This window comes from Piliocolobus tephrosceles, chromosome 7 (assembly GCF_002776525.5).
Source record: "Piliocolobus tephrosceles isolate RC106 chromosome 7, ASM277652v3, whole genome shotgun sequence".
NCBI lineage: Eukaryota > Metazoa > Chordata > Mammalia > Primates > Cercopithecidae > Piliocolobus > Piliocolobus tephrosceles.
Window position 1 is genome coordinate 127,219,936 of NC_045440.1, and position 12,456 is coordinate 127,232,391.

The following is a 12,456-nucleotide window of genomic DNA, read 5'->3' on the forward strand; positions in this document are numbered from 1 at the left end:
AAGAAAGAAAGAAAGAAAGAAAGAAAGAAAGAAAGAAAGAAAGAAAGACTCTTCACAGCAAGTGGCAGGAAGGGCAGCCAGTCCGGTGCTCTGTATCTTGCTCCCCTTTGCCTTCACAGCAAGTTCCTGAACTTCAGTGAGTATAACACAGTCACTTGGACAGTTTGTAAAAGTGTGGCTTCTCAGGCTCCCTTCCTGGAGGTTGTCAAAGGGAACCTGGAGTGGGGCCCAGGAACCTGCATTGTAACAGGTGATTCGGAGGCAGGGGGTCCATGGACCTCACTTTGAGAAATGCTGCTCCAGAGGCTGCATGTGGTGGGAGCCATTTGACCTCAGCTCCCTGCTGCTAGATGTTAGTCATAAACTGGCATTGCTATCAGTTAGGTGGGAGTGGGGTGGGAAGTGTCTAGAAAATAGTCATGAAGCCGTATTCTGTTATTTGTGTGCTTATTCTCAAGGTCTCTTCTAATCACATTGGCCTTTGCTACCACTGGAGTACAGCCCACTCTTAGAGTGTGTGTCCCCAACCCCAGGGACTTGGCTCTTCCTTCATCCGTACCCTCTTTGCTCTTTGTTTTTATCTTTATCTTTAGCTTAATCTGTGGATTTGTACCCACCAGCTTAAAATGCACCATGAGTTTAGGCTCCTTAAGAGCAAGAACTGGCCTTATTTACCTCTTATCCCCACACCAGTGCAAACCCTGGGCCCAGGCCGGTGTTGAGTAAATGTTAAATCATTGAATAGTTGTAATACCATCTTCTGACTACACTCTGTTGTTTTCCCGATTTTCACACTGCAAGTACAACAAGCAAGGACGCAGAGCCTCAGAACTGGGCCATGAGTAGATCCCATTATCTACTCAAGACTCTTCTTAATTATGCCTAGTGTTCCATTATTGGAATACTAAGCATGTGGGAGTTATTTATATCCTACTGCTCAAGGTCATCGCCAAGGTCTGAATTTTTCACACATGTCTGCAATTCAAAAAATTGCAACCTCTGGCATAAATGGCTTAAGGCCCTAAGCACAGCCACTTATACCAGGGCTCGTGTATATACCCCGTATGGGTCATGAGTAACACCAAAGATTTTTAGGCCTCCGGATATCACAGCAGAGGTCTTGCTCATTGAATGCAAAATAAGGATGGATTAAAAAAAAATCAATTGCTGACATTGTTCAAAAAAACCCCAAAGAAACCAAACAAAAGACTTTGGCAACTGGAGCACATTTTTTAACTTCCAGGGCTGCTTATTTGGTTCTTCCTCTTCAGAGGACAGGCCTCTCCATTGCCCCTGCCATTTGGGTTGGTGCCCTGGATTCCTCACCGCAGCAGTGTGGACAATGGACAATGCCTTCATTCCAGGGCTTGCAGAAAGAAAGAAGGAGCCTGCCAGACACAGCTCCATGCCCATCTCTCTGCTATTTCCTGCCTTTGGGCAACACCTAGAGAGGAGGTCCTGGGGTTTTGTTGGCACGATCAAGATCTGATCTCCCTCCCCTCTCTTTCCAAACAAACTTCATTCTTTGAAAACACTGAAAGGAACCAAATGGAAAAGGAAACCTGTGAGCCATCAGGCTGCCTGAAACTGGATAACGGTCCTAGGTTGTTGACAGGTGCGCTCAGGGACCCCTGGTGTTAGTGGGTGATATGGTTTGGCTGTGTCCCCACCCAAATCTCATCTTGAATTATAGCTCCCACAATTCCTGCATGTTGTGGGAGGGACCCAGTGGGAGATAATTCAATCATGCGGGTGGTTTCTCCTCATACTGTTCTCACGTGAGTGAATAAGTTTCACGAGATTTGATGATTTTATAAGGGGTTTCCCCTTTCGCTTGGGTCTTATTCTGCCTAGTCTGCCACCTTGTAAGATGTGCCTTCCATCTTCCACCATGATTGTGAGGCCTCCCCAGGCACGTGGAACTGTGAGTCCATTAAACTTCTTTTTCTTTATAAATTACCCCTTCTTGGGTATGTCTTTATCAGCAGCATGAAAACAGACTAACACAGCAGGACTGCAATGGATGCTGTGGTGTGCCACTCAGATGCCTATTAAGGATTAAGGCAGTCATTCACAGCTGAGTCCCTCCCCAGGAATCTCCCCACAAGGGAGAGAGCTGGCTTGCCCAAAGTTGCGCATGCTCCCCTGGTACAGCCAGTGTTACATGACTGGTTGATGTGGGGTGCAAAAGCCTGGCCCCCTTGCTCCACTTTGGACATCCCAGCTTCCGAGCTTCCTGTGGGATCAGCAACGCCCCTGTTGCAACTACATCACCGTCACTCTCTCTCTTGCTCAGTGCTGCTTAGATGTGTTGACCCCCAAAAGCTATTCCCTCAAATCTTCCTACACACAAACGTCTGTCTGAGTCTGGTTCCAGGCAGCCCAACCTAAGACAGGAACTCTCCGAACTTTACTTTACCGAGAGTTAAATAGGCCTTCTGCAAATCGCCTGATGTTTCTTCTTCAATGGCTGCTTCTATGTCTTTGCCAATGAGCTGCAGAGAAAACCAAAATCAGCTGTTATTCCAGGTTCGCCTTTGACCTTGGTACTCTTGGGGTTGTTCCTCTACAAAAAGCACTAAATTTTTCCAGATTTATTCCTGTGGCTTCAGGAAACGCCTATCCCGACTCTTGCCTTGTAGGATCGGGGTGTTTGCCATCCGTTCGAGAGGGGGCTCTCATTGCTGAGGAGTCAGTCTAGATTTGACTCCTAATGGATTTGACTCCTAATGGATTTGACCCCTAATGGATTTGACCTTAGTTAGTGCCACTCCCTCAACCTCAATTTCCTCATCTGTAAAATTTGGGAGTGGAGAAACAATTAATGTATACTATAATCATAGTTTTTTTTTTTTTTTTTTTTACATTGATGTGTAGTTTAGTTCCCATGTGTTTTTCACCCTTTCCAGTTTCAATTTCCCAGGAGGCTGTGGTTATGATCATCTGACACGCACCTCCATCCTCTCCCTTGTCTTGGGACCAGGGACTTAGTCACAGTTTGAGTGAAATAAGTAGGGATGGTGAAGTTCATGATAACAACTTGATCTAAAGTTCCCAGAGGGTGGGTCTGCAAGAGCTGGAAGCCGACGGTGGGGGGATGGGGAGGCGGGGCGGCTGACCACATCAAAATGCCACTTGTCTTCACTCTGGGGTGATTCCAAATAATCCTATATTCACCACTGGCTCACATATCGCTCTGCACAGCATTACACATTAGGTTTCTTTCTAAATATTTACAGAAGCTGAAGTTCAGAGTAAATTGTGACTATCCTTAACACAAATACTGCCCGGGCCAAGCTCAGGGCAGGCACATAAAGAGAAAGGAGAAGGCTTTGCTGGGTTTGGGGAAATGCAATTGCGCATTACAAATACTGAAACTTCTTTCTTAGAAATTATCTTTTGAGGATATGACACAATTGATTCTATAAATAATTGGGGACTTTGAGTATGCACCAGTGGAGTTTATGTGGTTTATTTTGAAAACACAGGTAAACAAAATGTTCTTTGTGATGTAAGCACAATATATGTCGGGGGAGGAACTGTGTCCAGATCGAATGAAGCCCTGTTGCTTGATCTCCTAGTCATTGTTTGCGTATCTGGAGGCCTTGGTGTGTGGCAATAGAAACCAGATTAGAAGAGTGGGGGAACTGTCCCTTCCTTAGCTGCCCCCAGTCTTTCTTGGGTTTGATGTGGGAGTCATTATTTTGGAAGGGACTGGTATCCCTTTCCCAGAAACAAGGTTCTTGTTCTGTAGACTGAGATCATACTTCAAGAGAACATTTTGTTCACACAGGTCTTGTTTACTTTAAAAAATCCTCACATTAAACCATTTTCCATTTCTATTGTTAATACCAGGCTAGAACAGGGATTTTAAATTTTCTGTAGAATCTCAACCTACAAAACAGATGAAAGCAGAAAGCAGAGCTGTGCTGGGAGGCGGGAGGGGGCTTCTTTCCCTAGCCATTGGCATCAATACCACGTTTTTGCCCTCTCAGGTTTTTTCCTTGCACAACTCCAGGAGGCGCTATTCACACACTACAACAAGAAGGTACTGCCCTGTCTCCTTCCTGCCCCACCCCACTCCTGGTAGCTGCTGAGGCATCTCTGTGGGACACAATCTGAAACAATGGTCTGGCCCAAGCTGTTGGGACTGTACTTTGGATACTTCTCATTTCAGCTACTGCAACATGATTCTTAGGGGCTCTTTGTACAGAAGCAGGTTTTCTGATCTCAATAGAAAAATACATTATGAGGGTAGATTCCAAACAAGTCTCTAAGACTCTAGTTAAACAGGCAGCAATGCCTGCAGGGAGGTTATTAGAGGAGCAGTGGAGACATTTCTTTCTTTGAAAATCGGTTTCCCCGAATGGACAGCAGCTGACAGCAGAGCCCTCTGTGCTCTGGCACTGATGATAGAGTTAGAGGGCTGAAGCCTCTGGCGTGGAATGGGGAACATGTACAGGGGAGGGGCAAAGCGTGAGGCACGCAGTGGGGAGGCAGCAAGTGGGATATGAGTATGCGTACCTACCATTTATGCTGAGCCCTGTTTGGGGACTTTACTTTGGCTTTATAGCTATATAAGTCTTTCATATTTGGTAACATTGGAGACTGTAATGTAATCCTGCATGATGCAGCAGTTTGGGAAACTCTGTTGCTTGGCCTGGGGTTGCTGGGAGTGTCAGAAGTTAAGACTCAGGCTTACAGCATAAATAAATGGCAAAACCTTGAGTTTTTGTGCTGAAAATTAAAATTCAACCCTAAGCCAGGATGACTCATGCTACATAAGAAACTCCAGTGATCTCAGACTAGCATCTCTGTGCTTTTGGTCAGAAGCCATCAGAAAACTCATAGAACCAGGGTCTAAGATCAGCTGAACTCTAAAAGCATCAGCAATAAATATCAAGAATGACGCTTGAGCAGGGCTTTTGAAATGGATGAATAGATAGCATTTTAGAGCTGGTTTCATGTAAATAATCATCAAATCCATAGATTACCTTATTGTACATGTAAGCTTTAGCTCTGATTTTTGGCACCATTTGTTCACCCAGGGAGACTCCTGACAATTGCTAATGTTCATTGAACGCCTACTGCATGCCAGGTACTAAGTGCCAATTTCTGTTAACTCATTTAATCTTTATGAACCCGATGAAGTAGGTACTATGATCCCTATTTTACAGTTTGGGAAACCGAGGCACAGAACCCTTAATAACTTGCACAAGGACATATGGCTGTAGCCTAAAGCTGACTTCTTAAACTGTATACAGTCAAACAAATCACCTGGAACACTTGCTCTAACACAGATGGCCAGACCCCAGCCCCGGGGAAGCTGATTCTACAATAGGTCTGGTGGGGACTGAGAATTCTCAATTAAAACAAATTCTCAAGTGATGCTGATGCTGCTGTTTCAGGATCAACTTTGAGATATTAGCCTGGAGACTGTACTTTCAGGTAGACAGTCATACACATACACACACACACACACACACACACACACACACACACACGTACCCAGAAACTCCATCTGTGGGCCCCGTAGTGTGGGAAGAGGATCTCGGTCACAGAGAAGTCCTCCAGCTCAGAGGCTACACAGCTCCAGGAACAGAGACCAGGGGAGTGCAGGGTCGGCTGTCTTTGATCATGACTCTGGGCACGTTTTGAAAGGAGTGGGCCCTAAAGGTTTATATACAGTCATGATAAAATTCCAAAGCTTTATTGCCTTTTTATCTGCTGGCAACACATAGGAAATGCTATTTGGAATGAGGAGCAGCCAGCTTCAGCTGAGGTAGGAGCTCAGGTCGGGGAATCTTGGAGTTCTCATCCATTCTCTGCTACCGACTTGCTGTGTGGTCCTGATAAGTTACAGATGGTTCCTCACTCAACAGACTTTCCTTGTCCAGCAGTTGTGGGTCACAAGAGCTGTTCAGCCTACATTATAGTTATGGTGTTGTTGTGAAATTGAATGAGACACAGAACATAGAAGTGCTTTGAATAGGTAAAAGCCCTCTACACATATAAAATAGGATGCCAAAAAAAAAAAAATTCTGATATTCCACTCCAGGCGTTTTGCAAGTAAAGACTGCTTTTCAGGGAAGGACTTACTGCTAAGGGCCTTGAAATAACTAACTCACCTTGCGGGCTTAAATTTATCCTGGGATGAAAATACAATGTATGTGCATCTTTTCAGGAGCCTATCTTTGAGGTACATCATATCTGTCTTGAGAATGGTAGGCAATGTTAGCCAACTGTAAACTGGAGTAATAATAGCAAACGTTAGTATGCTTGCCACATGCCAGCTACTATTCTGAGTCTTTATCTTATTTAACCTTAAAATCACTTTGGGGGTGTGAAGATGATGTTCATGGTCCCTGTTCTATAAAAAAGGATGGAGAGATTTGGTCACTTGCCAGTGGTAGACCCAGGATTTGCACCTGGGCTCTTGGACTCTAAAGCTTTGCCGCTGAATGGGACACTTGCTTCCCTGGGCTCTGCCGTGCAGCCAGTTTCCAGCCTGGGTACTACATCTGGGTCTGGACGATTCTTTGTGGTGGGCTGTCTTGTGCACTGCAGGCTGTTGAGCAGCATCCCAGGCCTCTGTTCACTCGATGCCAGGACCACCACCCCCAACTATGACAACTCCAAATAATTCTAGACATTACCAAATATTCTCTGAGTAGGAAAATCACCTCCAATTGAGAACCACTGTTGTAAAGGATCCCCAATTCCTTATTGCAGATCTTGGCTTCTTTTGGAAATAACTTAAGACACTTTCAGAGTGAACTCTTTTGCCCTAATACTTTATGACTTACAATTTGATAGGCTTGAAAGGTGGCTCGTAACTGCTTGTAGCTCCTCTTGGCCAAGACTTCATTGAAGGCAAGCTCATCAGTACCCCAGCGGCCTTCCCCTGCCTCAAGGGTCAAATACAAACACTTTGAAAAAGGCTTTTGTGAAAAGACTGATTATACAGTGCCCTGACCAGGCCTCACTTACAGGAAATTATAAACTATGCATTGAATAGAAGTCAAATGGACTAAGCACTTTCAGCTTCCAACCCACAAATGTATTTCACATACTTATTTATATTGTTTATGCCATTCTTTGTTCCAAAACGGATCTGATGTGGTCAACCCCAGAGTATAAGAATAGGAAGCATTCATTTAGATTCATGGAGACTATATATGTGATCTATAAAGAGATAAGCATATCTTTGTTTCTTAAAGGTCATACTTATTTTCCAAGTAACTCCTCTTTGCATGAAATAAACATTTGTTGAAAATAATGCTAATAAATTAAAGAAAAAGAATTTGCAGAGACTGGCATGTCTGCACACATACATCATACAGATCTTTGGCGTCCTGACCAGCTAGATCTTTGTCCACGTCATCTCCTTCATTGCGATTAGCCTAGAAAAATTGACACATTGTTATTAACTTGCATTCCTGCTTGACCACAGAAAACAAAAGGACAAAGTCCTGGAGAAAGAGGTGAGTTCTTTCTCAGCTCTGCTCAGGTCAGCCTGGCAAGGAGGCAACACCGCTCTTTGCTGCCATCTTTTGGGCACAATGGATAAACAGAGTAGCTTCTGTGGTAACACTTGATTTTACCTTTTTTTTTTTTTTTTAATAGAAACCAGACTCACCCACAAACCCCACTGACCTCTGAGCAGACTGAGAGCGATCTCTGATTTTCCCTAGAGTGAGTCCATTGGAAAGCAAGTCCTCTTTGTTTCAAAATATCAGATTTCACCACTCAAGGTACCAGTGCTAAAGAACCCGGAGAGTTGGTCATGGAAGTCTAACCTGAGTCCTTTGTGGTGGGCAGAATTCTAAGGTGACCCAGTGGTCCACATCCTTGTATAATCCCCTTCCCTTGAGTGTGGGTGAGAGCTATGAATGTGAGGAGATGTCACTCCTGTGATTGTGTTATATTCAATGGCAAAGGGGAATTTTGCAGATATAATTCAGGTCTCCAATCAGCTGAGTTCACCAAAAGGGAGATTATCCTTGGTCAGCCTGACCCAATCAAGTGAGCTCTTCTTAAAAGGTCAGAGATGGAAGAAGTCAGAGAGATGAACTGCTGCTGGAGTGAAAGAAACCAAACAGCCATGTGGTACACTGCCCTGGGGGACCGTGTGGAAGGGAGCTGCTGGCGGTCTCTAGGAGCTGATAGTAGCTTCTGCTCAACAGCAAGAAAATGGGGACATCGAACACAGCCATAAGGAAATGAATTCTGCCAACAATTAATGACTTTGGAAGAAGACTCTGAGCCTCAGATGAGACGGCAGCCGTGGGCGACACCTTGATTTCAGCCTGTTGAGAACCCAAATATTCCTCAGCTGGATCTCCAAGGTACTACTTGGACTCCTAACGCATGGAAACTGTGAGATGATAGATCTATGTTGTTTTGAGGTGCTAAGTTTGTGGCGATTTGTTCTGCAGCAAGAGAAAACGTAAGCACCCTTCCTGCTGCAGTGGAAGCCTCTCCTGTTCTCTGCTGTCAGTGTATCCCATTGGGAGAAACAAAACAGAGAAATGCACAGAGCTCATAAAGATGGGTGTGTCCATGAGAATACAGATGTGTCTGTGTAGAGGTCCTGGGGGGACTGTGTCCCAGCAGGGCCAATTCTGAAAGCCCTGATGTCCTGGCTGAGTTTCTTGTGGTAGTTCTTACAGGCCCGGGATCCAGCGAATGCTGGAAGTAATTGCAGAGTTGTGTTGTGGAAGTGGCCCTGCTTGGGGTCAGATGGTCTGGTTCTTGCTTCTGGGCTGTCTCTTACTGGCTGCACGAACCTGGGCAGGTTACCCACCCTCTCATGGCCTACATTTCCTCATTGGCAAAATGGCAAAGTGATGCTTAATGAGCTGATTCATTTACAAAGAGGGATTGGAAACTGCCAATGACTAGGCAGATTGTTTATATGGAAGTAATCCCAATTGAATATAATTTCACCAGAGCTGGGCTGATGGAGCACGTGTTGATGATCCCTCGATAACATTTTTAATATAAGAAAGAAATGTTTATCTACGTTACCCTTTTTCGTCATGGTGCCATGTTGCCAAGGATTCTTTCCTAAGATGATAAAACAGGTGATACCTCTTTACTCTCACCTGTAGCAGGGACACCAGGATTTTTTTTAGGTTTCCACTTGTATCACCTTTGACATCGGATTCGAGGCTCCTGTCAAATACTTCGACGGAAGTAAAAAAGGTGGGAAGAAAGCAGATGATTTAGTTTCCCAGAGGTATTTTGAAAGAAACATACTTTATTCAAAGCCAGGATGAAACGTTACTTACACCTTTGGTAGGCCTCTTTGATGGCGATGATTTCCTAGGAAAGGTAATTAAAAAAAAATAAATACTCCAAGGAGGGATTAATCAATAAAAGACACAGAGATACAGAGAGAAGAGGCGTGAGACCATGTCTAGACACAGGGTGCCTTCAAGACTTCCTCTTAAGATGGTCATCCCTATAGGCCCAGGGCATACACCTGGAGCGAGTCCCTGGGGATGTGAGGGCCCCCCCCCCACCCCCCCCAACACCCTCTGCAAACATCTCAAACACACAAGTAACAAATGCATACATTCTCCTTCTTTCAACGTGAGAAGTTTACAGCCAGGCTAACACTGTCTTTCACCACCTCCTCACCTGGTCTCACTCTCTCTTCCCCACTCAGGTAACCCATGTTAGAAGTTCAGTGTGTATCAGAAAGATACACAGATTTTTTTTTTTTTTTTGCATTTGTATATATATGCGCTACTGAAAACAGAATTGTATAGGTGTCGTGTATTTAGCAGGTGGAATACTGTACCTATGATTCTTTGACTTAGTTTTTCTCTTAATAACAATATCCTGGAGATCCAGCTATGCTTGTACATGGATAGTCACCTAGAGTTTTTTAAAGGGACACACAATATTCCATGCTACAATAAGCTATGGTTTACTCAGGCAACCTCATATTGACGGACGCTTAGGTCATTTCCAAGTTTTCTCTTCTTCAAACAAGGCTTCATTCAGTAACAAACTGGCTGCGTGCAGGAGTGCTAGTTTCTCTCAAGGGTGTGTTCTTGGAGGAACTGCTTTATATTTCAATGTCTAGTGCCAAGGGGTGCACCTCAGGAGCTGCCTCAGTTTACACTTGAACCAGCAGCATGTAAGAGCAGGCTTCCTGCCCCGTCCCCGCCCCCACCCCCAGCCCTGACCAAGCTGGTTAAAATGAAAGCAGTGGGTGGTGATTGGGAGAAGGTGGTGATGGGGAGAAAGTGGTGGGGAGCCTCGCTGCTGCACTCCTGGGCGGGAGGGCGGGGCAGGCCAGGTGCTGGGGGAGGCTGATCACTTGTGCTTGTGCAGCTCCCTCCCTTTTCTCCTTCCAGTCCACGACCAGGAGCTGCCTGGACCTGGCACCCGCTCTCTGCAGGTTTTTCTTCTCATCCCATCAGATCTATTTGACTGATCGATGGGTCTTGCTTACTGGTTAAAGCCAGGACCTTAGAAAAAGCTATGGTCACATAAGATTAGAAAAATATATATGAATGTATTTTTGAGATGAAGTCTCCCTCTGTCGCTCAGGCTGGAGTGCAGTGGCACAATCTCGGCTCACTGCAACCTCTGCCTCCCGGGTTCAAGCGATCCTCCTGCCTCAGCCTCTCAAGTAGCTGGGACTACAGATGCAAGGCACCACATCTGGCTAATTTTTGTATTTTCAGTAGAGACGAGATTTCATCATGTTGGCCAGGCTGGTCTCAAACTCCGCCTGACCTCAAGTGATCCGCCTGCCTCGGCCTCCCAAAGTGCTGAGATTACAGGCATGAGCCACTGCACCTGGCCTGAAAAATACTATTAAAATTAACCTTTTCACAAAGGCAGGTGCTGACCGCCCTAGCGTTGGCTGCCTCCCTGCTGGGACCTTGGTGCTTCTGGGAAGGGTAGATGCTGAGTGGGGGAAGTTGTGTGCCTCTTGGCCTCAGCTCACACTCCTGGGGGGGCCTGTGCTAACCCTCCTCAAAAGCACCATCCCAACCTGAGACTCCTTGAAATGGAGGATTTTTATTATCTTGTGGGGAGAAAAGAAATCCAGGGATGCTCCGGAAAAGGTTTGCAGCGGTAGCCTGGACCCTGGCGGCACTTCGGGAAAAGTGGCTGAGCAGCGTGAACGGGGCCCAGCACCCAGGCCTTCTCCAGCCATTTTTGTGTCAGGGCACTGTTCGCATTTTGCCTGCTGTCTGCTCCAACCTCTGCTTCTATTTCCTGCTAAGAGGCCTCAAGAATGTTGGGCTTCTCTGGCATTTTCCTTGCTGGGCTGCCGCATTCTGCTGTCATGTATGGTTACTGAAGAGGGAGGGGTCTCTCCTATGAATTATTTGTGAACCCTCTTGACTCTTGATGTGTCCCTTGGTTCTCCTGGCTTCTGGAGCCAGAGACAAATAGTTCTCCCCTGTGCCTCAACAAATGCTCTCTTTAGCCCCTGCAAAGGTGGCATGTGCCTGAGGGATATCCCTCTGTCTGATGACAGAAGGACACACAACCCTTCAGGGCAGTGCTGGCAGCCACTGAGGTGCTCACTGGCATTCCCCAGCACCACTCACCTCTCTTCCTCATCATAGTCTCTTTTGTACCCTATGCTAGCTGACCGCCACGGCCCAGGCGGCGGCACAGACGTGCTTGTGCTGCTTGTTGATTTTTCATGTCGGAAGAGCCACAAAGTCAGGCTGGGTGGGGGAAAGTAGAATTGTTCCTCCTGCATATAAAAGCATCCATTTAGAAAAGAAGAAACTCGCTGGACACAGCTCTTCTGGAAAGATGTATTCTGTCAAGGGGCAGCAACAGCAAGACTGACCTCTGGAAGACTGGAAGAGATGTCCTCCCACATGGACCAAGCACACATATGTCTCCCCAAACACCTGCTCACTCCGTGGATAGCTTGCTGGGACGTAGGGTCCCTTCTGGGGTCTGCAACTATCTCTACCGGGTGTGTGATGCTCCCTTGTGGGCTCAGCTGGGACTGACCTTATTGGTCCTCGTGCACAGGACCTCAATGAGCACGGACTCATCTGTACCCAGACCCTTCATAGCCTTCTGCAGCTGCCGGGCGGCGTACTCGCTGGGGCGGTCCAGAAGGGCCAACGCTGTCTTCTTGAAGTTTCCACTCAGCTCACTCTTGAGTACTTCCTCCAGCTCCTGGCGGAAGACAGTGAGAGACCTGCTGGGAATGCCCCAGGAAGAGAGGGGCAGGTGTCTGCTTGCACTATTGCAAGTGCTCATGGTTGACAAGAAAGGTGCTGTGGACATGAATTCTGCCAACCTACAACCTGCTGAGAACATGCACCCTGCTGAGAACCTGCAACCTGCTGAGAACATGCACGCTGCTGAGAACCTGCACGCTGCTGAGAACCTGCAACCTGCTGAGAACCCTCAACCTGCTGAGAACATGCAACCTGCTGAGAACCCGCAACCTGCTGA

General features: G+C 46.3%; 1 protein-coding gene across 2 annotated transcripts in view; it reads right to left on the reverse strand.

Annotated features, from left to right (window-relative positions):
* Positions 1-12,456, reverse strand: part of ANXA13 (annexin A13) — a 58,119-nt gene that overhangs the window by 5,751 nt on the left and 39,912 nt on the right. For both annotated transcript variants that reach the window (XM_023223044.1, XM_023223039.2), the window contains 6 exons: positions 12,004-12,174; positions 9,294-9,327; positions 9,108-9,187; positions 7,335-7,403; positions 6,807-6,908; positions 2,420-2,495 (listed from right to left, as the gene is read on the reverse strand). In XM_023223044.1, coding sequence (XP_023078812.1) covers positions 2,420-2,495; positions 6,807-6,908; positions 7,335-7,403; positions 9,108-9,187; positions 9,294-9,327; positions 12,004-12,174 — 532 coding nt within the window. The remainder of the gene's footprint in view (positions 1-2,419; positions 2,496-6,806; positions 6,909-7,334; positions 7,404-9,107; positions 9,188-9,293; positions 9,328-12,003; positions 12,175-12,456) is intronic.